The sequence below is a fragment of the Tamandua tetradactyla genome, chromosome 23 (genome assembly GCF_023851605.1).
Source record: "Tamandua tetradactyla isolate mTamTet1 chromosome 23, mTamTet1.pri, whole genome shotgun sequence".
Classification (NCBI taxonomy): Eukaryota; Metazoa; Chordata; class Mammalia; order Pilosa; family Myrmecophagidae; genus Tamandua; species Tamandua tetradactyla.
The window spans coordinates 9,280,498-9,306,828 of record NC_135349.1 but is presented as its reverse complement, the minus strand read 5'-3'; the positions used below and the strand labels follow the sequence as shown (position 1 = coordinate 9,306,828).

Sequence of the window (26,331 nt, the reverse complement as noted above, 5' to 3'; positions counted from 1 at the left end):
CAGAAGGGGAGAGGAACCAGAGAAGACGACTGAACGGGACCAAACCACCATCCGCTTTCCAAATCCCTCCCCTCTCACCTGAGAGTCCTCTTCTTCTCCAGCCCTTTGCAGGAAAGGTGATACTCTAGCTTTCAAGCTCAGATGGACTTTTTTTTTTTGAATGCTGTATGATGGGGGTCACATTTCATTCTTTCTCCATGTGACCATCCTGTTATTGCAGCACCATTTGTTGAATTTTTTTTTTTTTTTTTGGAAGTGCATGGTCTGGGAATCGAACCTGGGTCTCCCACATGGCAGGTGAGAATTCTACCACTGAACTATCCTCGCAGCCCCCCAGAGAGCCCTTTGACATCATTGCATGATGACCAGGAGACACACTAGAAACACACAGTAGGTAGACTAATGGGATTCATACCTTGAAAACCCTAGAGAACCCCCTGAAAAAAGATAGAAATAATTTAAAAAAAAAAAAAACACTTAAATGCATAAGAGGTGCAGGGCTTCTGTGGGGGTGATGAGAAAGTTCTGGTGATGAGGGCAGCACAAATTGTGATTAACCCCACTGAATTGTATGTTTGGGAGTGGCTGAGATGGGAAAGTTCATGTTGCACATGTTTTCACAATTTTTAAAAAAGCAATTAAAGAGACAATGACAACTGAATGCAATACATGATCCTGGATGGGATCTGATAATGGAGGAAAAAGGGCTCAAAGGACATTATTGGGATACATGAAAAAATTGGAGAACAGACTGTGAGCTTTATATCAATGTTAAATTTCTTGAACTCGATAACTACTTACGGTGGTTGCAGAAGTGTGTATGCTGATTCTTAGGTAATGTACATGGAAGTATATGTCTTCAAGGAACATGATGAATACAACCTACTCTCAAATGCCGGAAGACAGATAGATGGAGACAGATAGAGAGAGAGAGAAAATAATACTGCAAATGTAGCAAATCATTAAAATTTGTGGGTCTGGGTATCTGGGGAGTGAGAGTTCATTGGCATTCTCTGTATGTGGTTTATATTATTTCTGCCCCACTGTCTTATAAATTTGAAATTATTTCCAAATAAAAAGTTTAAAAATATATATATACACTAAGGTTGCTGGACACAAGATCAACATGCCTTAAATCAAATAAAAAAGAAATTTTGTTTTGCATGAGGAAGAACAAAGGAATGTCAATATTGCCGGGTGTTGAAAATAGATGGTAATTCATATTTTGAAAATTTAACTTATGTGTGAGACTAAAGCAAAAAATGTTTATTTGGTACAAAATTTTATTTTGACTAGTGCATCTCCTAATATAACTTATATGGACATTTTAATTGAACATCATAAGTACATGGAAACTTGAGTAGGGCATGAGAGTTTGTAGGTTTGTCCAGAGTGATGCCCTGATAAATCCCAGAATGATTTGAACAGTGAATAAAAAAGTATTTGCAAAGTCCCCTTAGGGGAATGGTGAGAAAGAGGGAAAATTCAGCTTCCCCATTTGGAGAACTCCTGATATTTCCACAAGCAGTGGAGACAACCAAATCAATAGGCTGAGCCCTCAATCTGGAGGTTTGTTCATACGAAACTTATTTCCCCAAAGGATAGGCTAAGCCTACTTAAAATTAGGCCTAAGAGTCACCCCCCAGAGAACCTCCTTTGTTGCTCAGATGTGGCCTTTCTCTCTCAGCCAGTGAACTCACTACCTTCCCCCTCTCTACGTGGGACATGACTCCCGGAGTATAAAGAGTTCTGGCATCATGGGACAGAAATCCTAGAATATGCTGGGATTCAGCATCAAGGGATTGAGAAAACCTTCTCGACTGAAAGGGAGAAGAGAGAAATGAGACAAAATAAAGTGTCAGTGGCTGAGAGATATCAAACAGAGTCGAGAGGTTATCCTGGAGGTTATTCTTACACATTATACAGATAGAACCTTTTTAGTTTAAGGTGTATTGGAGGGCTAGAGGGAAGTGCCTGAAACTGTAGAGCTCTGTTCCAGTAGCCATGTTTCTTGAAGATAATTGTATAATGATACAGCTTTCATAATGTGACTGTGTGATTGTGAAAACCTTGTGTCTGATGCCCCTTTTATCTATGGTATGGGCAGATGAGTAAAAAATATGGATTAAAAATAAATAAATAATAGGGGGAACAAATGTTAAATTAGGTAGAGGGAAATACTAGTAGTCAATGAGAGGGAGGGGTAAGGGGTATGGTATGTATGAGTTTTTCCTTTTTTTCTTTTTATTTCTTTTTCTGGAGTGATGTAAATGTTCTGAGAAATGATCATGATGATGAATACACAACTATGTGATGATATTGTGAGCCACAGATTGCACACCAAGTATGGAATATTCATACATTAAGAATGTTTGTGTTGCATGTTGATTGGTTTTATTAACAAAATTTTTTTTTTAATTTTCCTATTTGCCAGCCACAAACATTGAGAAATGTCAAGGAACAAAAGCATCCATTCACAATAGCAATAAAAACCATCAAGTACCTAAGAATAAATCTAACAATGGGAACTGAATAAATGGAGCAGATTACCTTGTTCCTGAAAAGAACATGATACCATAAACATTTAATTCCATTAATCCATTAATTCAACACAGTCTAGATCAAAATCACAACAGAATTTTTTATAGAACTAAAACACATGATTCTAAAATTCACCCAAAAGAGAAAATATATAAGAAAAGCTAAGCATATTTTGATGTAGATGAACTATAAAGGTAGAATTGCTGAGTCAATTAACTAAACATATGATAAAGAGATAGTGAGTAAAACAATATGGTTTTGGCACCAGACCACATAAAGAGTTCAGAAGAAATTAAGAAAGAGTTCAGAAAAAGGACCATGTGTACAAATGAATTTCATATAAAATAAAAGAGGCATTTTGAAGGAGCAATGAACACTGGATTATTCAACAAAAGTACGAGAGAAGAAACTATTTGGGAAAAAAAAAAAAACTGTAGTTCCATCCCTACCTCACAGCCTACGTAGACACCTTGGGTGGGAAAGCCACATGGTCATCATGACCTTTTACCCAATGCTGAGTCTTATTAGGTTTTTGATGCTTAAAGTCACTTCCAGTCTTTATGCTAGTCACTCGGGACCTAGGGTCAGTCCTACCCTCTAAGGCCCACATGTCTTGTACAGTCCCCCCTTTCCCTTTCTTGGGCAGTTGGCTGAGCAATGGCCCCCAAATATGTGCACGCTCTGATTCCCAGAACCTGTGTGTTTTCTTACAAAGTAAAAGGAATTTTGCAGACATTTTCAAGCTAAGGTCCTTGAGACAGAGAGATTATCCTGCATTACCCGGGTGGACCCAATGTAACCACCACAGTTCTTATCAGACGGAGGCAGGAGGGTCAGGGTCAGAGAGAGAGGAGATGTGACATGGAAAAAGAGGTTGAGGTGCTACACCTTGAAGCTGGAGGAAGGAGGCATGAACCAAGAAATGCTGACAGTCTCTAGCAACTGGAAAAGGCAAGGAGATAGGTTCTCCCCAGAGCTTTCAGAAGAAATCTCGATTTTAGCCCAGTGAGTTGTGTTTTGGCCTTCTGACCTTCAAAAGCGTAAGATAATAAATTTGTAGGGTTTTTAAGGCACTGAGTTTGTGGTCATTTGTTGCAGCAGTGTAGGAAACTAATACAGCTTACAAAGCAGCTAGTCCTTTCCCGAGCACTCTGCAAGAACCTGGAGATATGTCACCTAAAACCTGATAGACAAGATCCTGCTTTTGGAGAACTGACAGTCTTGGGGTAGACAAGCATGAACTAATTATCAATTAGCTGTGGAATTAACTTAAAGTTATCATGAGCCTCTGGGTAGTAGAGTAAACTCTGAAAATATTTAACTTTTATCTTGAAGAACAACAAAAGACTCCCTGAAGATGGGATGTTGAAGCTGAGCTCTGAGGTGTGAGCAGGAGATGGAAGGCCAAGAAAAAGCACAGATTGATCAAGACGAGGGCAATAGCAGATGCAAAGGCCCTGGGGCAGGAGGGAGCTGACATTAATAAGGCAGCCAGTGTGCACAGAACAACAAGAGAAAGAAGGAGCGTGCAAGGCAGGGTCGGGGTCTTTCCTTCCTGCTCAGCTGCCTCTTCAGGATGCAGCACTTGTTCAGAGCACTTTCATAAAGAGCATCAGGGTCTGAGCTAATTGAACAAAAGAGAGGAAGAGTCCAGCAAGCCCTGCTGCAAACCCTGGAGAGCCCACAATCCTATTATCATGAAAACACTGGGTTCCTGGGCAGGCCAAGGCCTCTCTGAGACCGTGTGGCCAAGTCAATCACTGGGGGCAGGAAGAGAGAAGGGCTGATTCTCCAGGGCACCTCCAAGGTCCAGTAGGGCCCAGGGGAGCCTCCAGTGGGCAAGATCCCAGAGACAGCTCCCTGGGGGAGAGGAAAGCCTGAGCGAGTCGGGAAGACCCTCTGCAGAGCTTCCTGAGTGCCAGGAACTTTGGGGACTACTGAGACAAAAGCCCCTCCAGAACAAGGAAGGGGGATAAAGGGACCAGATTAGTTAAAAAGAAAGATAGAAAATGTGTGGGCTACAAAGTGCAGCCCAGGGCAGATGCAAACAACACACACACATGCACGCACACACACAGGGCAAATGTCTATCCACATGCAAAGGTTGGAGCCTCTCCAACCTCACCTAGGAGCCAGGTGGATCAGGGAAGAAGGGAGCTGTAAAGTGAGGGCATTGTCCAAGTGAATGGGAATGCACCGGGTAAAATCACTGGGTTGCATATTAAACAAGCCTGCTTTCTCATTTGACCCTGGCCCAATCCTATTGGTCCCATTTAACTTCTGAGGCTCTAACTCAGGACAAGGGCCAGCTTGAACGTGGCCCCCTCAGGGAGTCGGGACAGGCCCCATGGATGAGACACACCAGAAACGCTCCCCATCTCTGCCTCATCTTGGGGCTACACAGGGGTCCCCCCCAGCTCTCACATTCCCTGGGACATGAATCTCATCAAAAGCCCCCAACCTCCACCCAGATGGCCATGGGTATCTCAGGGACCAAGACTGGCTACCCGCTCCCCACTGGATTCCTAGAGCCACCCTCTGTGCCATCCCCTGTAGGTCTGAGGTTCAACAGGGAGTGTGGACCTCCCCGTTCAGCCTTGGAATTGAGAACAAGGTTCTAAGGAGTTAGGGAAACACAATGGGATTCTTAATTCTCTGGCTCCCACAGCTCTGAGGATGGACGACTGCATGGTTGGAGGAGAGAGGGGCTGAAAATGACCCAGCAAGAGAGCTGCAAACCCCCAGAACCATTGAAGGCCCCTGAACAGCCAGAGACCCCAGACCAGCTGTAGGTTCTGGACAGCTACAGACCCTAGACCAGCTGTAGGCCCTGGACCAGCTGTAGGTCCTGGACCAGCTGTAGGCTCCTGACCAGCTGTAGACCCTGGACCAGCTGTAGGCCTTGGACCAGCTGTAGGCTCCTGACCAGCTGTAGGCCCGGGACCAGCTGTAGGCTCCTGACCAGCTGTAGGCCCGGGACCAGCTGTAGGCTCCTGACCAGCTGTAGACCCCGGACCAGCTGTAGGCCTTGGACCAGCTGTAGGCCCCTGACCAGCTGTAGGCTCCTGACCAGCTGTAGGCCCGGGACCAGCTGTAGGCTCCTGACCAGCTGTAGGTCCTGGACCAGCTGTAGGTCCTGGACCAGCTGTAGACCCTGGACCAGCTGTAGACCCTGGACCAGCTGTAGGCTCCTGATCAGTTGTAGATCCTGGACCAGCTGTAGACCCCGGACCAGCTGTAGGCCCTGGACCAGCTGTAGGCTCCTGACCAGCTGTAGGTCCTGGACCAGCTGTAGGTCCTGGACCAGCTGTAGACCCTGGACCAGCTGTAGGCTCCTGATCAGTTGTAGACCCTGGACCAGCTGTAGACCCTGGACCAGCTGTAGGCTCCTGATCAGTTGTAGACCCTGGACCAGCTGTAGGCTCCTGACCAGCTGTAGACCCTGGACCAGCTGTAGGCCTTGGACCAGCTGTAGGCTCCTGACCAGCTGTAGGCCCTGGACCAGCTGTAGGCTCCTGACCAGCTGTAGACCCTGGACCAGCTGTAGGCCCTGGACCAGCTGTAGGCCCGGGACCAGCTGTAGGCTCCTGACCAGCTGTAGGTCCTGGACCAGCTGTAGGTCCTGGACCAGCTGTAGACCCTGGACCAGCTGTAGGCTCCTGATCAGTTGTAGACCCTGGACCAGCTGTAGGCCCTGGACCAGCTGTAGGCCCTGGACCAGCTGTAGGCTCCTGACCAGCTGTAGGCTCCTGACCAGCTGTTGGCCCTGGACCAGCTATAGGCTCCTGACCAGCTGTAGACCCCGGACCAGCTGTAGGCCTTGGACCAGCTGTAGGCCCCTGACCAGCTGTAGGCTCCTGACCAGCTGTAGGCCCGGGACCAGCTGTAGGCTCCTGACCAGCTGTAGGTCCTGGACCAGCTGTAGACCCTGGACCAGCTGTAGACCCTGGACCAGCTGTAGGCTCCTGATCAGTTGTAGATCCTGGACCAGCTGTAGACCCCGGACCAGCTGTAGGCCCTGGACCAGCTGTAGGCTCCTGACCAGCTGTAGGTCCTGGACCAGCTGTAGGTCCTGGACCAGCTGTAGACCCTGGACCAGCTGTAGGCTCCTGATCAGTTGTAGACCCTGGACCAGCTGTAGGCTCCTGACCAGCTGTAGACCCTGGACCAGCTGTAGGCCTTGGACCAGCTGTAGGCTCCTGACCAGCTGTAGGCCCTGGACCAGCTGTAGGCTCCTGACCAGCTGTAGACCCTGGACCAGCTGTAGGCCCTGGACCAGCTGTAGGCCCGGGACCAGCTGTAGGCTCCTGACCAGCTGTAGGTCCTGGACCAGCTGTAGGTCCTGGACCAGCTGTAGGCCCTGGACCAATAGTAGGCTCCTGACCAGCTGTAGGTCCTGGACCAGCTGTAGGCTATGGATCCGCTGAAAGCCTGATTAAGCATCTAGCCATCTTCCACTGGGCCAAAATTTCCCAGTGTGTGAGATTCGGAACACCATCCTCACAAAATGCTCCCTACAAGCACCCCACGCCAACCACCCGCTTCATAAGACCCATTTGTACACTGCATGGTCCAGGAAAGCCTCCACCATCACCAGCCCACAGGGAGCATTTGCTATGCCTCATTTAAGCACTTTCTTTCTATTAACTCACATCAGCCCCAGACCAACCTTCCAAAGTAAATCCTACTATCATCCCATTTGACAGAGGAGAAAACTGATGCAGAGAGAAATTGGGTGACTTAGGGCTGCAGAGAGCCAGGATTCAATCCCTAGCAAGCTATGCCCCAGCGCCTAATTATCACACATGCTCCTTGTTTTTAAAGGAAACTCTTGAATTTTGTTACCAAGCATTGCCCAAGCTTTTCCTCGCAGCATTCACTCACACCTAACAGGAAAAAAACTCGGGAAACCCTCCTATGGGCAGCAGAGAGCTAGCAAAGTGAGCACATCAGCTGTCAACCTGGTGAGCTCTGAACTTCAGACAGCTCTGTCGGCCGCGGGGGACGGGGGGCTGGCAGGCGTGGGGGTGAAGGTGGCAGGAGCCCACACCCCTTTCTACTCCAGTATTACAAGAATTAACCTGGATGGGAACCAGCTTGTTTCAAGGCAGTCTATTACAGGCCACCGAAGAGAATCATCTAGACCTTAGTGTCTGGGAGGCAAGAAAAGGAGAACCAGGCTTGAAAGCCTGGGGACAGCTGCCCGCTCGGAGGGAACCATCTGTCATGTGTGTTTCCACATGATCGTCCACAGGGCTCCCGGGCCACTTCGTACTAACATTCCCGAAAACCTTCCAATGCTCAGTGATTGTTACTCTATCTCCTTGCCCCAGACAGAGCTGGTCGGGGTCCAGCTCAGACATTCTAGAAGCAGCAATGAAGTGTCAGGCCAGTTCAAGCCAAGAGAATTCTGGAGCAGCATTCTCACTGCCACAGGAATTGTTTCTCTGGGAATGGATTTTAAAATAACAGACAAGCTGTGGGGGGGGGGGGGGGGGGGGGGAAGCGAGATGAAGAGAGGAGATTCAGAAAACTCTGGGGGGCTCTAGGGAAATGCCTTGCCGGATATTTACACAGAGGCCGTTTCATGCGATTTTTAGGAAAAGTCCCCCTTCTTCACCACATTCCCACTTCAAAGTAAGAACGGGAGAGCCCAAAGCCGTGGCCTCTGTGGCTCCTTGAAAAGTGGCTTCCTGGCTCAGAATGACAGACCTGCCCGGGGCGGGGGCTGCCACCTCTGTTTCCCAGAGGAGAGTGGGTCAAGGCATTTGTTATTCATTCCTTGATTTGTCCATTCATTAGCTCAACAAGCGTTTGGTGAATACCCGAGGTGGGCAGGTCCAGCACTAGACCCTGAGGCTCTGCTATGAAAACTCCATGGAGAAAAAACAAAAGCGCTTTACGGAAACACACGGTGTGTGGACAACAGCGCTTTGCCTCCTTTCCAAAGGTGGGAAAATATTGCGAGGTCTTTGCACCGCTCCGAGGACAAGAGCGGTCGGCTCCTCGGCAGCCCTGACACCGGCACCACCAAAACCTCTCCCTGTGCCTCTGCCGTCTGCCCAGCAGGGGGGCGCCCCACCTCCACCTGCCAGCACCCCGCTTCCCCCCCCCCCACTGCCTCTGCCCCACTTCGGGTCTCAGCGGCTCCCTCCAGGTTTCTCTGGCCTCCCTCCTGCTCTCCCTCCTTCTGCCCAGTCTCCACACCATCAGCAGAGCTGGCCCAGGACTGAAGGCGCCCATGCCTGGAGAGCATAGCCTAAGCTCCTCAGGGGACAGAAAAGGGGCTTCACGGTCAGGCTCCAAATGCCCACCCAGCCTGCCCTTCCACCTGTCCCCTTCCCACAGCCCAGGTTCCAGCCATTCTGAACTCAACATCTTTAAACAGAGCTTGCTCTACCGCCTGGAGGCTCACACCAACTCTAAGTAAATCCCACAATTAACTCACTGATAATTGGTTAATGCTTGTCTACCCTGAGACCGTCAGTTCTCTGAAAGCAGGGATCTTGTCTGGCCCGTGTGGTGCCATCTCTCCAGGACCTTGCAGAATACCCAGGAAAGGACTAGCCGCTTTGCAAGCTGTATTAGCTTTCCACAGCTGCTGTAACAAATGACCACAAACTTGGTGCCTTTAAAAAAAAAAAAAAAACACCAGGGGCAAGGTGTTGGGTGAGATAAGAAGGGAAATTCAGGGTGGCTCTCCCCAAAGTTTCAGTACAAAATCTAAAGAGACCAAGAGTTCTAAGCAGGGGCCTGAGAAATAGGGAGAGTCAATTTATCAAGGTGATGACAGGATCTACCTTATATAACAGTTTGTTAGCTTGACTTCTAACTCTTAAATATTTAGACATGCGCTATGTGGCTCTCCATTCATACTCTTGCCCCAGGCCCAGCAGCCTAAGGTTAGAGAAGTCTACCCTCCTATTTCACCCAGCATCATTCAAATGGCCTCATCCACATGTACCCCAAGGAAATGGGTGCTTTTACACACTGCTGATGGGAATGCAAAGTGGGTATAACCCCTGTGAACGGAAATCTGTCCATCTCTAGCTAAATCAAATGTGCGTTTACCTTTCGACTCTGAAAACTCACTTTTGAGAAATTGATCTTAAAGATTCCCTTGCAAAAATAAACACGCATTGAAATCATGCACGAGGTTATTTATGGTGGCATCATATGTGAAATCATGCACAAGGTTATTTATGGTGGCATCATATGTGATGCGAAAGATTAGGAACAATAGAAACATCCACCAGTAGAGAACTCACAGAATAAACTACGCAGAGTCATTCCCACTACATGGGGCCACAGGGCTGTAAAAGGAGTGTGGGCATCATCCATGCCCTCCTGCAGGGCGACCCCCAGCAGACAATCATCCGGCCTGAAATGTCAAGAGCACAAGGCTGAGAAACCCTGAGATAGAAGTAAGCAGACTGTTCCAGATGCTTCTAGGAGGGCGTCTATCACAGCAGGGGAAGGCATTCCAAGCAAAAAGAACAGCACATGCGAAGAAACAGGGGGATGCACGAACATGTCCAGGATCCGAAAATAATACAGCATGGCTGGTGGAGAAAGGCAGAGGATGGGCTGAGAAAAGGCATACGTTGTCTGCAGTGCTGAGAAGGGTGGGCTTTTTCATCAAGGACAGGGCCGCACATGTATCAACACAGGCCTCCTGTCCCACCCGCACAGTGACAACCCTCGATTGTCCTGGCACGCCTTCTTGCCGAGCCCAAGCTCCACCTTGGAATCCTTCTCAACACTCTGGTCTGGGCAAGCTCCTACCAATAGGTAAAAGCCAACAGAAGAGTTGAAATCTCTCTGCCATCCTGATGTTGGAGATGGCGGGACACCAGTGGGTTTTCACCGGGTGGTGACGGCCATGATGGCAGCTAAGAAGGCACCCGCTGGCAGTGGTGTGGAGGAGAAAGATACAGGTAATTATGGGGCTAACCAAGCCGTCAGATAGCGGCCAGGGGCTGGGCCTCCAGGGCTTGGTCCAGAGCAGGGGACCCTCTCAGCGCCTGAACCGTTGCCAGCATCTCCACCTCATGGTCAGAGAGGCTAGAAGCCTGCATGGCAAATCAACTACCACCAATGAACAATAGCCTGTCCCTTCTGCAGAAGCCTGGAGGGTCTCCCGGGCAGGGGGCATATTGAGGCAGCTGGGAGAGAAGGTCAAGGGCACAGGGAAGTTGGGGGTATGGGCAAAATCCAAGCTGGACTGGGAATGACGGGAAGACAGGGTGGGCAGAGGACGACAAACAGCCATAGAAGTGAGGAGGGTGAGAGATGAAAGAAGACAGCGTGGGCACCGGGGGTGTGACGCCTGGAGGAGCCAGGTAGGACCTGCCCCCTGCCAGCCCCACACCCAGGCACCCCCTCTGGCTCTGGAGAATGTGCCCTCCCGGCTGAGGCCCCACTGCCCAGCTTCCCTGGTACCCAAGGGTCCCCCATCATGCAGACCAGGGATTGGGTGCTGCGTTAAGTAACCTGTGCAGATTCACACAGGGAGCAGAGGCAGAGCCCAAATCCCAGTTGGTGAGCAAGGCAGTGGGACCCACTCTAGAGGGCCCTGTCTGTTTCCCAAGGCTGTGGGGCCAAAGGGAGGTGCCATCCAGGGCCCCCGCCTCCTTCCTAAGTGCACTCCCAGGACTCGGCTTCCCTGTAGGTGGCCCTGAGCCCACTTCCAAGACCTCCTCTCCCAGGCCATCCTCTCGAGGGCAGACCCCACAGCCAGCGTGTGCACCCCTAAGCCAAGCCATGGCCCGAGCTCAGCTGTGCATGTTGAGGGGGTCCACAAGCAGGTGTAGGAAGCCCCTCAAAATGTGGGAAGCAGAGGAAGAGAAGAGGGTGGGTGAGGGGCTGGCTCCCCCCCCACCCCACCCCCACCATGCCACCATTTTTCAGAACAGAGCTCCACTAGTCTAAGAACGCCTCATTTGAACTTGGCCTTCCAGGTCATTATGAAGGTCTATTTGTCAAGGTTGGAAGATGGAATTTATTTACTTAACCATCTGTGAGCCTGAGTCACAACTTGTAAATATTTAGCCCGGTGGAATGTGGGCCTCCGTTTGTTCTCTCGGCTGGTTTATTGAATGAGCAGCATTCTTCCGGGTAGGAGTAAAATGCAGTTTTCTCCTTTGTTCCCCACCCTGCAAAACCGCTCTCTGAATGCATTTGCTCCATCCTCTGTGTGAAATCGCTGGCAGGGCCCCGCAAGGGCTGCTCTCCATCAGAAGCATGTCCCAATTCAAGAATTAATATTAAAGTTTTATCTTTTATCAAAATTAAAGCTTCTGCACCCTTCAGCTGAGAGCCAGGCAGCAGGGACGGGGTGCAGGGCCCATTCTCCCTTCCCCCCTCCTTTGTCCCCATAGGGTTGGTTTGGGGGGGGGCAGGCAAGCCCCCTCATAAGCACCTGTGGTAAGGAGGGAGGGCAGAAAGGAGGAAGGAAAGTGGGAAGGAGGGATGGAGGGAGGGAAGGGTTACAGAGATAAGGATATGAGTGAGATGTGCATACTTCAAAGTACTCTGCAAATATATTATTCTTATTGGGGCAGAATGAAAGAATTGGGGGGATGGGGGTGGGAGTCAGCCCTTAGGGCAGTCCCTTCGCAGACAATTAAAGTAGTATGTCCCTTCAGCTTTTATTTGGCATCTCAGCAACTCATTGCTGGCAGAAATCATCAGTGGCCTGCAAGATTCTACTGGAAACGGCCCTCGGTGGAGGATTAGGGTCCTCCTCTTTTGCTAAAATAACCTGAACAGAGGGGTCTGCCCTGGGCTTCAACAGGGAAGGCAGAGCAGTGCACCCCTGGATAAGGCAAGGTGTCAGACCCCAGATGCCCTGCCCCGGTGGGTAGGAACAGGCGTGTGCTCACGTGCATGTGCTCACACACATAGAAAGGAGAACACAAGCCACATCCAAAGCTCAGTTTCCACCAAGGTGCAGTAATAATGCAATAAAGGAAGCCAATTTGCTAAGGAACAGCCCTGCTGTTTTGTTCATCAGCTGAGACCAAGCCACCATAAACACTCATGGAGCCAATTCGGAGGCAGAAGCTGACAAGAGGACCCCTGCCAAGCGCTCTGCCAAGCGCTCTGCCTCGGCACTTTCGGATTTCAACAATGAAGGCCTCCTAGAACTCAAGGTTCTAGAACCTGCTCCAACCCTCCCTAGTACCCCCCAACCCTATTCAGGAATCCATCTCCCATAAATTCATCCAGAGCCTTCCTGAACAGAATTATACCTTCCCACTGTTCCCACACTGATGGAAAAGTTCTGGAAGTTTAGCACTGTTTGTCTGGGCTTCTTTTTTGTGTGCTAAAACGATCCCTTCCCATTTTCTGCACAGACCCCCAAGTTCCAGCTCACCAAACCTCAGAACCCCAAAGCCTGTTCACTCACCCCTTCCAGAGACATCCCCTCCAGCTCGTCTCAGCATGCATATTCCAGGCTGCAGAAGCCTTTTGTTCCTCCCACACTTTTCAGTTGCAGAAGTAATACGTGAATACATGCTTCTTGTAAAAGCAAAATGCAAACAAGATACAGCACACAGAGCAAAAAATGAGAGTCCCCTATGATTTCTTCCCTGACCCACCTCCAGGCACTTCCATATAGGTAACTGCTGAAAATGGTTTCCTACAAATCTTTTTCTGGACATTTATATACCTAGATGTGGATCGAATTTTATTTTCCGAAATGACATCATACCATGCATATTATTCTGCAACTTGAAAAGCTTATTTTTTAGACTGCTCTCATGAGGAAGCCTACAGGGGCCAGACAAACTACTGTGGGGGGCTGGAGAACAATCGTAATGGAAGCCTGCAGTCTCTAGGTTCCCATTTTTTCCAGAACAAAATATTCCCGTCTCCTAGCTATGAGACATTGCCAGAACTGGCCTTGGTAGTTCTCGGGAATTTGGTAAACATCAAGGAGGAAAAAATAGATGGACCATGTCTCTTGGCTTCTTCCAGATAGGTAAAGCGGTCAGCAGGACGCACAGGATTTGGGCAAAGAAGACGAGAGCGGCGAGGCCTGACGCTGCCACTGAACTTGGGGCCCTCTCTCCGGGCCTCGCTTTCCTCTGTTACAGGAAAGTTAATGCAGTCACAGCCAACCCAGGAGCTGGCCCAAGGCTCGGAAGAGAAGGAGGTCGTGGATTCTAGGGGGCTTTTATAACCGAGTGAGTTGTAATTGCCATCAAGTGGGGGGAAAACCCAAGCTCAAGTGAGTTGCGCGAAAGAGGCGCTCGGCAGCTCGCACTGGCGGGGTTCGGGGTTTCCGGAGGGAACTCGGGCGCCGGGATGGGAGCCGCAGCCCGGGTGGGGCAGGGCGCCACCTGCGGGCGGAGGGACGGCCGCCGGCCGGGCTGGGTGACCGCGCTGCTCCGCGCCTCGGCGGCGTGAACCATCGATCTCCGACCCGCTTCCACATCCCCGGGTGGCCGGAGAGCCGCACCCCAGACCCCTCCGCGGCCCCGGCCCCGACGGCGGGACCGAGTCGCCTCCCGGGTGCCCCCGGGCGCGGTCGGGAGAGGCGGGAGGCCCGGGACGCACGGCCCCGGCGCCCCCCCCCCCCGCCCCCGCGACCCTGCCCCCAACACAAAGCCGCGGCCGCGCAGGTGAGCGCGACGGAGCCACGTGAGCGGGTGCGGGTCGGGGAGCCGTGCCCCAGAGCCCCAGAGCCCCAGAGCCCCAGAGCTCCAGAGCCCCAGAGCCCCAGAGCCCCAGCCGGCCGGCCGCAGCCCCCGCCCGCCGCGCGCCCCCTGCCGCGGGGCTTTGAGCGACGTCCCCTCGGAGTCCGGAGCCGAGGAGCCGAGGGGTGGGAGAGCCAGGGAAGGAAGCAAGAGGGGGTGGGGGCGCGGCCGGACACCGCAGCAGCCGAGGCCCGCACCCTCAGTCCCTCCGCCCGGCGAGCCCAGCCCCGCCATCTGCGCCCCGCGCCCCCAGCTCCGGGCCCCCAGCTCACCGGCGGTTGGCGTAGCCGCTGCCGGGGGAGCCGGCGCCGGAATCGGGGTAGCCGTGCTGCTGCAGGGCTGCGGCGGGGAAGGGATAGAGGAAGCCGGTGGCCAGCGCCGAGCCGCAGAGGCAGCAGCACGCCCAAGGCAGGAGAAGAGCCAACTTCATCTTGCGCGGCCGCCCGCGGGGACCCGGAGTCCCCCCGCGCACCGCGCAGCCGGGAGCGCACCAGCGGCCGGACCCAACCCGCAGCCCCGGCACCGAGAGCGGGGAGCGGAGCCGGCGAGCGAGCGGAGCCCAGGTCCGAGCTGGAAGCGTCTGGGGGGCGCCCCCGCCTCTCCAGGGCCGCCTTTTCAAATTCGGCGAGGTGGGCTCTTCGCCGTCAAAGGGGGCGTGGGGCTTTCTCATTAACCCTCGGCGGTCCGAGGCGGAGGAGGCAGCCGCGGTGGTGGCTGCAGAGCAGGGGATTCCGAGCTCCGCTTGAGGGGAGGGGGGGTTCGCCTAGGGAACCGCGTACCCCGAAAATCAGAGCTTGCGCCCGACCCCCAGCACTGCGGCTCATTAGACCTTTCCCCGCCAAGCCCTTTTGGGGTCCCTCAAACGCGTGTGAAGCACCCATTCTGTGCCTGGCAATCTCACCCAGACAATCTGATTTCCTCCCCAGGACACTTGGTACCATCCCCACTTTGCAGAAGTGGGAATTGAGGCTCAAAAGATTCAGGCCAGAAAAATACATGTCATCTGCCCTTTCAGCCAGGGTCTTTGGGACCAAAACACGGCGCGGTTTGGCTTGCCCCCCAATCCACCCTTTCCGCTCTCTGCTTCTGCAAAGTGAGAAGCCACTGGGCAATAGGAGAAAGGCTTAATTTGGGGTGAAAAGTTGGTGCCTAGAACCATAGATTCCTGGAGCATCTAATTTGGAAAAGACCTGGACAAGGTGTACTACAATCCCATCTTTTACAGGTGGGAAAGCTGAGTCCCAGGTCGGGCCCACCTGGCCCGAGGTTGGGTGCTGCAGGAGGGCCCAGTGAAACCTGAAACCCAGCTGGGCTCCACTCCCTGGATCGTGAGTCTCTTTCTAATTCTCCCAGAGATGTCCTAAGGGCTGGCAGCCGCTCTGACACTGGCTCTGCCCAATCTGTAAAATGCCTACATGTTTCGAGAGAAACAATCTAATACAGAAGGGCTTTAGGGACAGTTTGTAGCACATTTTATAAAAGCACCGTGGGCTTGGTATGGGAAGACAGGAAGATGCTAATGAAAATATGGTATCAAAGGCCCCTCCCATGACTTTTGTCCTCTTGTTTCAAGTATATAACCCAAGATACCCTATCCAGCCCCCTTCAACCTCTCCCCCAAACTCTTCTATCCTTATTTACTCAGTTCCCTCAAATCCCTGCGGGGGCTTTTTTAATGTAACTTCCACCCTTCCCAATCCATGCGACCTCTCTCATCCTCCGTCCTGAGTCTCAGTCTGGGAATCAGGGTTGGCCATCTCAGGGTGGACCGCCCCCGAGAGGAATTGTAGCATAGACCTGGGACCTCTTTTCTCCTCTTGCCTTCCACCCCGCCCTGGAGGCCTAAAGCAAGTGGAGAATTCAGGTTATCAGGGGATTTTTCAGTGCCTCCTCCAAAAGGAATCTGCAGTGTGATCCTCAAAGATAGATCCTTGAGCCATCTTTTGGCCAACCTCTAAAAGATGATAAGGTTGTCATCCCACCCCCCACTTCCCCAGGAATTTCTTCTGTCTTCCACCTTCCCCTCCTTTACTTGCATAATGAGATCTTAAAGACCAGAGAAATTGTCTGTTGCTGTAAATTGGCTTTATGTGCAGCTGTTACAGAAAGGGAATAGAAAGTTCCTCTTTATCTTAAACTCATTTTTCCAGACCCTGAGCTGCACCCAAGCTAGAGACCAAGGAGAAATGACAATACTCCCAATACCATAGGCTCGTTTTAGGGTGAGAAGCTTTAGGGAAAGAATTAACACCCCGCACAAACTTCAGGACCAAAGAAGGCTGTTGTCCGAGTTTGGACTTCCACTTTGGTGTCCAGGACAGGAAATTCATTCTGTCTGTGAATTTCCTGGGCAAGTTCTGCATCCCCAGCGCTGTGCTGTGTGCAACGATGGCTGTATGAGATGCAAATTACAGGATTCTCACCCTCCGGGTGGATGTTTACACTACATTCTGGGAAGGGCTTAAAACAGCCTTTGTCCCTTTGAAAGATGGTAGGCAGGCTGGACAGATGTTCTCCCAAGGACAGGAGGTTCCGTTTATAGGGTAAGGGTTAAAATGATAAAGATGCACAGAGTGAAGTAAAGAAACATGATATTACCCACACCCCAGACCCAGAATGAAGTTCAGGGCTGCTGCTGGCTTGCTGGGTGAGGCTGAGTAGCCCCTTGCCCTCTCTGATTCTCCCAAGCGTCTTTATTTTTAAAACGAAGAGAATGGGCTGAGTTGCCTCTGAAGAGCTTTCTGGTGCTGGCCTCCTCTACCTCACTTTTCCCTTTATCTTCCACTCCCTGTCCCCCGGGCAGCTGTGGAAACACCCAAGCGTTTGAAGCTGTCATTCTTGTTGGCAAGCAGATTTTCAGCTGCAGCACCACTCAGGAGGGCTGTGGGAGCCAAGAAGAATGGAGAAGGATTCCGTGGCATCATACTCCACCCTCCCTTAGAGAACACCAGTTAGTAGCTTCCAACTCCAACAAGTACCAGCTGTGCGACCTTGAACAAGTCACCTATCCTTTCTGAACCTTTCTGGAATGACTGAAAGGATGAAATGAATTGTGCACATAAAGTGCTCGAAACAGTGTGCCTGACGTATTATCCGGTTCAATAAATGTTGTGATGATGATGATTTACAGGGCTTTAATGAGTGTAAAACTGAAGGGCACCCCATTTCTCAGTTCCCAGGGTGGGGCCAGCCAGGAGCACTCGGAGCTTTCTCAGAGGACCCTCGAAGCCCACTTTAAACCTGCTACATCTTCCTGGAAAAATAAAGCTTCGTGTTGAAACAAGAAAAGGAAATATTATTGAGTAGAATGTGCAACTTGCATCGTTTCAAGAGAAAACACCTCTGCCTTGGGTGGCAAAAAGGAAGACGTTTGAAATTTCAGGAAAAGCGCTGAAATAAAGGATGCCACGGTGCTGCCGGCAGGCCTAGCGCATTTTCCAACGTCAGCTGCTGCTGCTGCTGCTGTTGCTGCTGCTGCTGCTGCTGCTGCTGCTGCCACAGCTGCCACCTCCACCCCTGCCGAGCTGCCCCAGACTTTGATTGTCACCCATATCTCCACTCAAATACTTGTCTCTCTGTTTCAAAACTGTGCTCTCCGCTCTTCCCAAATACACAATAAAATTTCTGGAGGAGGCAGAAATCACCCTTCCCAAAGAGCCCGAGAAGTCTAGCATTCAAGTCTGGACTGGGCTCCCAGGTTTCCATTCTGGCTCCTCCTTCTTTACTTTATTGGTGTCTTTGGGCAGCACCCTCTGCCCCTCTCCCCATCCCCACCCCGCCACCAGATTCACTCAAATGAAAGCTGGACAAATAAGGCTTATCAGGGCTTCACTGTTTACAGAGGGCTTTCTCGGCCCTTGTCTCCTCACTCATGGACAGAACTGCAGTTCTCAGGAGCCCCCCTTTACAAACAAGGAGGTGGGCAGAGAGACTTGGCTTGGGTCCTGTAGCTTCCGGTGCCATTTACGGGACAGCGCCTTGGAAACACGCCGTTTGTGCAAAGAGGGATCTGATTTTTCGGTGGAAGGAGACAAACCCCCAGCTCCTGCGGAAAAGTGAGCTCTGCAACAATTAGGTTTCCAGACCTATCTGATAAGAAGATATCAGCCTGCATCCTCTTGAGCAGACAGAAAGCAGATCTTCACTCCCTCTGAAATCATCACAGAGAACCACTGACCAGAGAAGTAAATACTCATCAAGCTGGAGCCAAGGTAAATATTGACCTTCTGGCATGATAAATCCTCCTGGTAATCTAAAACAGAAATCTCCACTTCCCTCACCCCCCTGGCTTGCCCTACAGGACGTGGATTCTGCAGTCCTACCAGAAGTTCAGAAAGGCATGAGAACTGAGTATTTTCAGACTGCTTCCTCTAATAGCCCATGTCCCCAGATGGTCCAGGTCTAAGGACGAAATAGGCACGAGCTAGCGGTTCGACCCCAACAAAGAAGCATCTTTGTTTTGCTCCAAGCTTTCCGGGTTTGGCCAGGGCAAAATCTGAGCAGAAAATGGATGTTACGGAAGACCCAACTTTGAATTTTCTTCTTTACCTGGGCACCCCCCAAAATTCAACACAGACCTAGTAGAAGTGACAGTTGCTTTTCTCAGCCCACCTCCAAGCGTGAGTCTACCTGTTTTCCCAAACTTTGGGAGTGAAATAGAAATTCAGAAGGTGGCAGATGAGACGGCTGCCACCATGGCATGCTTTGAAAGGAAAGAAAGCATTGAAAGCAAAAACTAAAAAATGAAATCTGCCCAATTGCCAATGCTGAACCCAAATCGAATGTGGTGATAAGAAGCTGTTTATCTGTTCACTAATGTAGCCACAGCTAAACAAAGGCTCTCCAAGGAGCTTTACAAGACTCGGTGACAAATGAGGAAAGGGTAATAAAGCTATAAAATAGAGTGGAGATAACTTCATGGGAGCACTGGCTTTACAAGAAGACGGAGGGGATCTAGATTGTCCCCAAGAGTGACCTGAACTAAGGGTGTCTGGGAGGGGTGTCCAGCCCAGGGCTCCCCACACCAACTCTCCACCCTCCCTCCACTGCCTTGTTCTGCACTCAGTACGTGGGGCTCCTACCGTGAGAGATGCTGGGGTCAAGCAGAGCACCCCTGAATTTGGAGAACTGCCAGGAAAAGCAGCGGCTCTCAGCAGAGGCTGAGTCACCCACGTGGTAGTGGACTTCGAGAAGAAAAGATGAGGGATATGTGATTTGGGTCTTCAAATCCACGCACGGAGAAAAGAGTTAAACTTGTTCTCTGAGCCCAAAGGGGTTCATTTGGGCCCAGTGGATGGAAGGTGGAGAGTGAGAGATATCAGGTGGACAGAAGGGAGAAGTGCCCTAATTGTCAGAGCTGTCTCCAGCTGGAGGAAGCTGCGTGGGGAAGGGGTGAGTTCCCCATCACTAGAAAGGTGCAGACTGAGGATGCAGCAACTCCTGGTTGGAACCTCGTGACCGGTGAGAATGGACCTAATGACTACGTGTTGCTGTGGGCCCAGACCATAAAGGCAAGAAAGGAGTCTAATCGACTGGAATGTTCCCCAACCAGCCATCAGTAAGTGTGTTAGACTCTGCTAATGCTCACCCACCTCCTGCTGCCCTTTCTTCTCTCAGCACAGAGAAGACCTCCCTTGCCAGCCTCCCTTGCAGCTAGGCAGGACATGGTGATTAGTTCTGACCAATGGGCCAGGAACAGAGGGGACATACACTACTTCTGGGCCATGGATGGAAGAACAGGATTGAGCCCTCTCCAAGCCCTCTCCATCTGTCCCTGCTGCAGCAAATGTTCTCTGGACTAGGACTGTGTCAGCCTGGATTCCAAGTGACTGTGTAGAGAAGACCCTCCTCCACCCGCCCTATCATCTAACTAGCATTGGGCATGTATCCTGAGTGAAAAATAAACCTTTGTTTGTTCAGCCATCGAAGTGAGTTGAGTTGATGCAGCACCTGACCTCTCCTGGCTAATACTCTAAGCAGATGCATGTGATGTTGGGGCTTCACCTTGCAGAAACTCTTAAGAATTGGTGTCCACAAGGGAAATTTGGCCCCTTTTGATGCCTGTCCCTTTGGATGAATTTCTTCACGTCCCTCTCTTTGGCTTTCACAGCAGTGTCCTTCGTTCTCACTGAGCAAACCATAATCCATGACAAACTGGACTCTGCAGTGAGGTTCTCTGCTCGGCCCTGGAGGGCCCAGGCAAGTTCACCCTCTACTGGTCTTGCAGGGTCTTTAGGAAGGAGGCGTATAAAGAGGACTTGTCCCTGGTGCCATATGGTTCAGTTAGCAGCTCAGAGGAGCAAGTAAAAGCTGATCGATTACTTATTATTCATTATTGATTACTTATTTTTACTTGTTAATTGATTACTGGTGGTTGCTGATATTTATTATTCAACCAGCATCCCTGCATCCTCACACACAGGCCCGCCCTGGAAGCCCAGGGCCCGGGAAAAGCCAGGAGGAGGAGGAGTTTGTTGGACTCTGGGGAGCAGGCTTGGGTCGAGCCAGCACTAGGGAGCCGAGGTGTGTCGAAGAGCAGGTCCAAAGTCAGAGGGGCTAAAGGGGGGTGGGGAGGTGGGGGGCTTGGACTGCACCCAGGGAGCAAAGGTGTGTGTGGGCAAAAGCTGAGGTGTTGGGGAGAAGGCTGGGCTGGGATGATTGCAAGGTGGGTGGTGCTGCCACAGCTCCTCCTGTTCCCCTGGAGGCCCCTGAGCCTTCCAGGCGCCTCCAAGCTGCGGCCTCTGACCGCCCCTTGGACACCTGCATCCCCATCTCCCATGGGCCCTCAAACGCAGCAGGTCAAAACTCAACTCTGCTCCCCAGGGCCACCGCCAGCCCATACTCACTGTACTTGTTTGAAACCCAGAAAAGCCGTGTACTTAAATCCTCATTCAATATTGCTGGGTGGGATCTTTTTGATTACGTTGTTTCCATGGAGATGTGACCCACCCAATTGTGGGAAGGACCCTCTGATTAGGTGGTTTCCATGGAGATGTGTCTCCACCCACTGAAGGTCTCACTTACTGGAGTTCTTTAAGAAGAGCCATTTTGGGAAAAGCTTCAGAGACCTTTGGAGATGCAGAAGAAAAATGCCCCCAGGGAAGTCTTATGAAATGAGAAGCTGGGAGAGAAAGCTAGCAGATGTCTCCATGTGCCTTCCCAGCTGACAGAGAAACCCCAAATATCATCGGCCCTTTCCTGAATCAAGGTATCTTTCTCTGGATGTCCTAGTTTGGACATTTTTATAGCCTTAAGACCTGTAACTTGCAACTTAATAAATTCCCGTTTTAAAAGCCATTTCATTTCTGGTCTATTGCTTTCTAGCAACTTTAGCAAACCAAAACACTCGCCTTAGTGCAGATCAGGTAAAGGTGTCACCCTTTTCTCTGGGTGGACACAGCCCCCATCAGGCATGGCCGGCAGAGCCCAGGCTGGCTTTCAACCCTCACTGAGCCCCTCGGCCAAGCATCCCTAGGCAGGGTTCACCCAGGGTAACTTACTCAGCAGCCCATGGACTGTTCCCTATCACCACCTAAACCAAAATCCATCCCACTCCCCCATCTGATGGGGAGTCTGGTCTATTCAGATAACTCCTAATCCATTCCCCACACACTCCAACCTCTGCCATCTCTCTTGGCTGCTGCCAGAGCTTTGGTCCCAAGCTGACCTTAGTCAGGTCTTCCACAAGCTTTCAGAATAACTCCCCCAAAAGATCCCCTGGCCTCTTTTCTCCCTCCTTCTGCTCTTTCTTAGATGTGGCTGCCAGGGAGCTTCTTCTAAAATATGAGTGCAGCCATCACTTGCTGACACTAACCTCTGCTGGCTTCCCATCATTCAATAAAAGCCCTTACCTCCTTGACTGGGCACTAAGTCCTTTGCCACCTGTTCCCTATCTGCCTTCTCTGCTTTTCCTCTCCCAGATCCTCCTTCAGCCTCTCCCCCGACCTTGCATACCTCCCCACTCCCCGTGCTCCACCCCATAGTGCAACACTATTCTCATTCCCTAAACGGGTTATTTTTCTGAGCACCAGGACTTTGCACATGCTCTTCCCTCTGCCTGGAACACCCTTCCACCCTCATTTGGTCCCTGCTTGGTGCACTTCCAATCCTCCTTCAGGATCCAGCTCTTTACCAGTCCCTCCCACAGGAATGAGGGCCCACTCTGTGCTCCCCAGAGATCTTTCCACAGCTCTCCAAGTCCACACCTACCTCCCCTTTTCTTGGTTGTTGTCTTCCCACAGCACAGTGCACACACCAAGAGCCAAAATGACTTCTCATTCATTGTTGCCCTCGTCGCTCCGGATTCCGGGACCTACCAGCCTTACACTCAGTCAAAGCTTAATCAGTACTGTTTGAATATCTGAGTCAATCAGTGACTCATTAGGTTTATTCTCTGAAGAAAATGAGAAGACCCCAAATGAAAATGTAAGGCGGGTACTGTGGACCACCAAACAGCTCACCCTTCATCCCAAGAGGAGTGTGGCCTGTTGCCCAGCACCTCTGTCCTAAACAGTTGCATCTTTGCTAAAATGCAAAAATGCAACCTTAAGAAAAGATTGTCATGTGCTAGCTTCAAACTGAAAGTTTTGGGATAGGCTTGGAAATATCAGCCTGCCATCATCTTATGGTGATCTATAAGCCAGCCACATAGCAACTCTCCCCCTCACGGTTTCGATACATCACGGGTGTGCAGAAGAAATTAAAAGGGAATCTGGGGGGAGTTTTGCGGAAGCCAGAGACGACACCCGAAAGCCGGCAGATGATGCAGGAAAAGTCTAGAAATGCATAAAATATATATATAGCATTGTACAAAATCAACATGTCTTTTGGGCGGGCCACAGTGGCTCAGTGGCACAGTTCTCGCCTGTCATGCCAGAGACCTGAGTTTGATTCCTGGTGCCTGCTCATGTATTAAAAAATAATAATAATAACCTGTCTTTTAATATCATAAATAGACATGATTTCTTTTTTAAAGTTAAAGTAGGTAAAAGATTTTACATGGATTTTCCAGATCATGGGGGCACCGCACCCCTAACCCCCATGATGTGAAAGGGACAGCTGTACTTCTGGCGGACTTTATTGAACGTAATTTAAAACAGCTTCCCCCGAGCTTCCTCGAAGGTATGTTTTGCAGAAAACCAGAGAGGACCCCAGGCCAGGGGCCCCAAAGGGTGGCTTTGCATTGAGAGGAGACCCAGAAGAAAGAGAATGGAAATGTTCCACTGGATCAAGCCTTCCCACGATTTACTGTTATGAAGTGTTTGTTTGAAGTTGAAACAAGTTCTAGATAAACCCTTTATTGAGAAACCAGTAAAAGGGGCGGGGGCGGGGTGGGGTAAAACTGAGTGCAACGCTGATTACAGAGCCATTAATTAAGACCCGGAAAGTCCAGTGGAGTTACCTTTGATTGCAAAAATAGATGACTGCAGAATTAAAGGCTTTGGGGAAAATCCCTACATACCGAAGAGGGCCAAAAATTATTTCAAGGATTTTTAAATTAAGGCATTATTAAAATGAAGGCTTTGGTTGTGACCAAAAGACCCTGTCGATTTAATCAAAGTCTTATGAAGAGCAAGGAAGCCATTTTCTTTCAAAGTCTCATCCAGATGTTGGATTGCACTCTGAGGTCCCCTGGTCTATGTCCCCCCCACCCCCGCCGCCGTGGAGCTCCCACCTGGGGGATCCCCCTGGGGGAAGCAGCCCCCCGGCACGGCATGTCTCTCTCTGGCCTCCCAGCTGCTGTTGTTTCTACAGCATTCCAGCAAGCACACAAGCTGGTTGGGACACTGCTCAGACTCTTAGCACAGGGAACTTGGGGCAACTTTCTTAACCTCCCTGAACTTCAGTTTCCTTCTCTAAAGTGGAAAGAATATGCTTGCCTTCAGGTCACTAGGAAAATTCACACACCTGTACATTCATGCACGTATTTGAAAAAAGCCTGGCATATAGAAGGAGCTCAATGTGAGTTAGTTCTTGTCCCCATTTCCTCTCTCCAACCCATCCCTAAGTGGCTTTCAGAAAAGATGGTTCCAGAATGCACGTCATGATTCTCCTCCGGGCCTTTTCGGAGGGTCCCAAAGATTTGGATTTGACCTCATTTTGAACCTGAAGTTCACACCAAAAGGCCCTCTTGCCTTCACCCCTTGCTAACCTGGCTCTCCTCAAACACCTGCAGTAGCTCCCCATTGCCTGCAGAGTAGAGTCTAAACTCCATGACCTGGCATTGAAGGCCTTTCATGACCAGACCCCAAACCACCTTCCTAGAACCATCTTTCACAGCTTTCTTTTACTTACACAAATCCCACGGCAAGTCACATACAATTTCATCTAAGCTCATGCAATTTCCCAATCCTGGAACATCATATTCCGCATTCTTTGCCTACCAAAATCCACCTCCATTCCACTAAAATCTTAGCTGTGCATCACTTGTGGTTTCACAATCGCCCTCCTTGGAATTTATTCTTAAGCATGCAAAAATGGTCATTGCACTGTTGTCCATAACGGTTTCCAAACTGTAAACTCTGCACCAATAGATGACTGACTTTAAAATATGACAGTATGGCCATACAGTGGAATGCTAGGCAACTGGCAAGCTGAATGGACTCGCTGTCTATGCATTGCTGTGAAAAGGTGGCCAAGACAAACTGCTACGTGAAGAGCAGAACTCTAGAGATGGAACTCTCCCAGTAGAGTCAAAATTTGTACTCTTTCACTCATCCCAACAATCTAATGAGATGGGCTCTTTTGTTATCTCCATTTATGGGTGGGGAAACTGAGGCACAGAGAGGTTACATGGCAGAGCAGGGATTTGGACTCAGGCAGTCTTACTCCAGGGTCCCAGCTTTTTAAGCAGCTCGTCTACCACCCACTTCTGGAAATGTTATTAACTGAGCCTGGGAATCGGGGGGCAGGCAGGGCTGGGGGTGGTGGAAGGAAGGAATTTATCTGGGGCTGCATGGAATGTGGGGCCTCCAGGATATCCAGGGAGATTTCCTCAGGGAAGTTACTGGAGGGATATACCCTGGAGTTCAGGAGACAAATCTGTGCTAGAGACTGAGACCGGGACATGACAGGCAGGTGGTGAGGATCCCAGGAGGAAACCCCGCCAGGACCACCTTCCACTCAGCCTGCCCTTGGCCACTCTCCAGGGAAATACCTGAAATCTCTGAACTGTAACCCAGCTGCCTTGATCTTTGATAATGATTGCATGGGTGCATAGCCTTTATCCCGTGATTGTGAAAACCTCGTGACTGGCCCCACTTGTACCCCCTTATCCTGCTTTCAACTTTGGAGACTTGTGATCACTAAAGACAGCCCCAGATGTTTGTTAGGGAAGGGCCTTGAGTCAGTCCAGAGCTAACCCACCCCAACTCCAAAATTATCTTGCTAGACAGGACTGGATCTAACCAAAATTGGCCTGTCTGATGTGTGCAGAAGCTTACACGTTAGCCTCTAATTGACCTAAGCATGTAATCAATCTGTCCATGCTCAATAATTAGGTCATCTCTAACCTCCTCATCTCGAGCCATTGTTCTAGTTAAAGTAAAACCTGCCCATCTTTTGATACTATAAAACCATCAGGATTACTGCAGTTCAGGGTAAGCCAATAAACTGTCTGATCTCTGCTTCGTTCTTAGCAATCACCTCTTTCTCTCTTTGAATCCCCAGTGTCTCAGGAATTGGCCATTTGAGTGCATCGGGCAAAGAAACCCCTACTTTTGATCAATATCAGTAGCACCCTTGTCCTCACAATGCTTCCAGAAAGCGGGTGCCATTACCAAGGCTTTTCTATGGGCAAGAAAACGGAGACACAGAGCAGGTAAGCACCTAGTCCCAGGTCGCCCAAATGGGAAGCAGTGGGGCCAAGCTTTGAAACCAGGCCCTCCAGCTGCCAATCACACTCTTTGCTCACACATCACTGCCTGTCCCAGCCGCCCACCCAAAGACAGCGGTGTCATCTCTGTAGACACATGGGTTTGCGATGTTTTCCTGATGGCCACCACGCTGATGGACTCAAGTCATTTTGTTGTTGCTGTTTTTGTTTTTATTTGGTTTGTTTGTATTGCCTGAGTGAATGAATGAATGG

General features: G+C 50.5%; 1 protein-coding gene across 4 annotated transcripts in view; it reads right to left on the bottom strand.

Moving 5' to 3' along the window:
- The window catches only part of COL26A1 (collagen type XXVI alpha 1 chain), a 192,336-nt gene that overhangs the window by 153,452 nt on the left and 12,553 nt on the right, over positions 1-26,331 (bottom strand). For 2 of the 4 annotated variants that reach the window (XM_077140192.1, XM_077140193.1), the window contains exon 1: positions 14,519-14,676. The exons of the other annotated variants lie outside the window; for them this stretch is intronic. In XM_077140192.1, the coding sequence (XP_076996307.1) occupies positions 14,519-14,676 (158 nt within the window). Of the gene's footprint in view, positions 1-14,518; positions 14,677-26,331 lie in introns of those variants that run through there. 4 annotated transcript variants of the gene reach the window in all.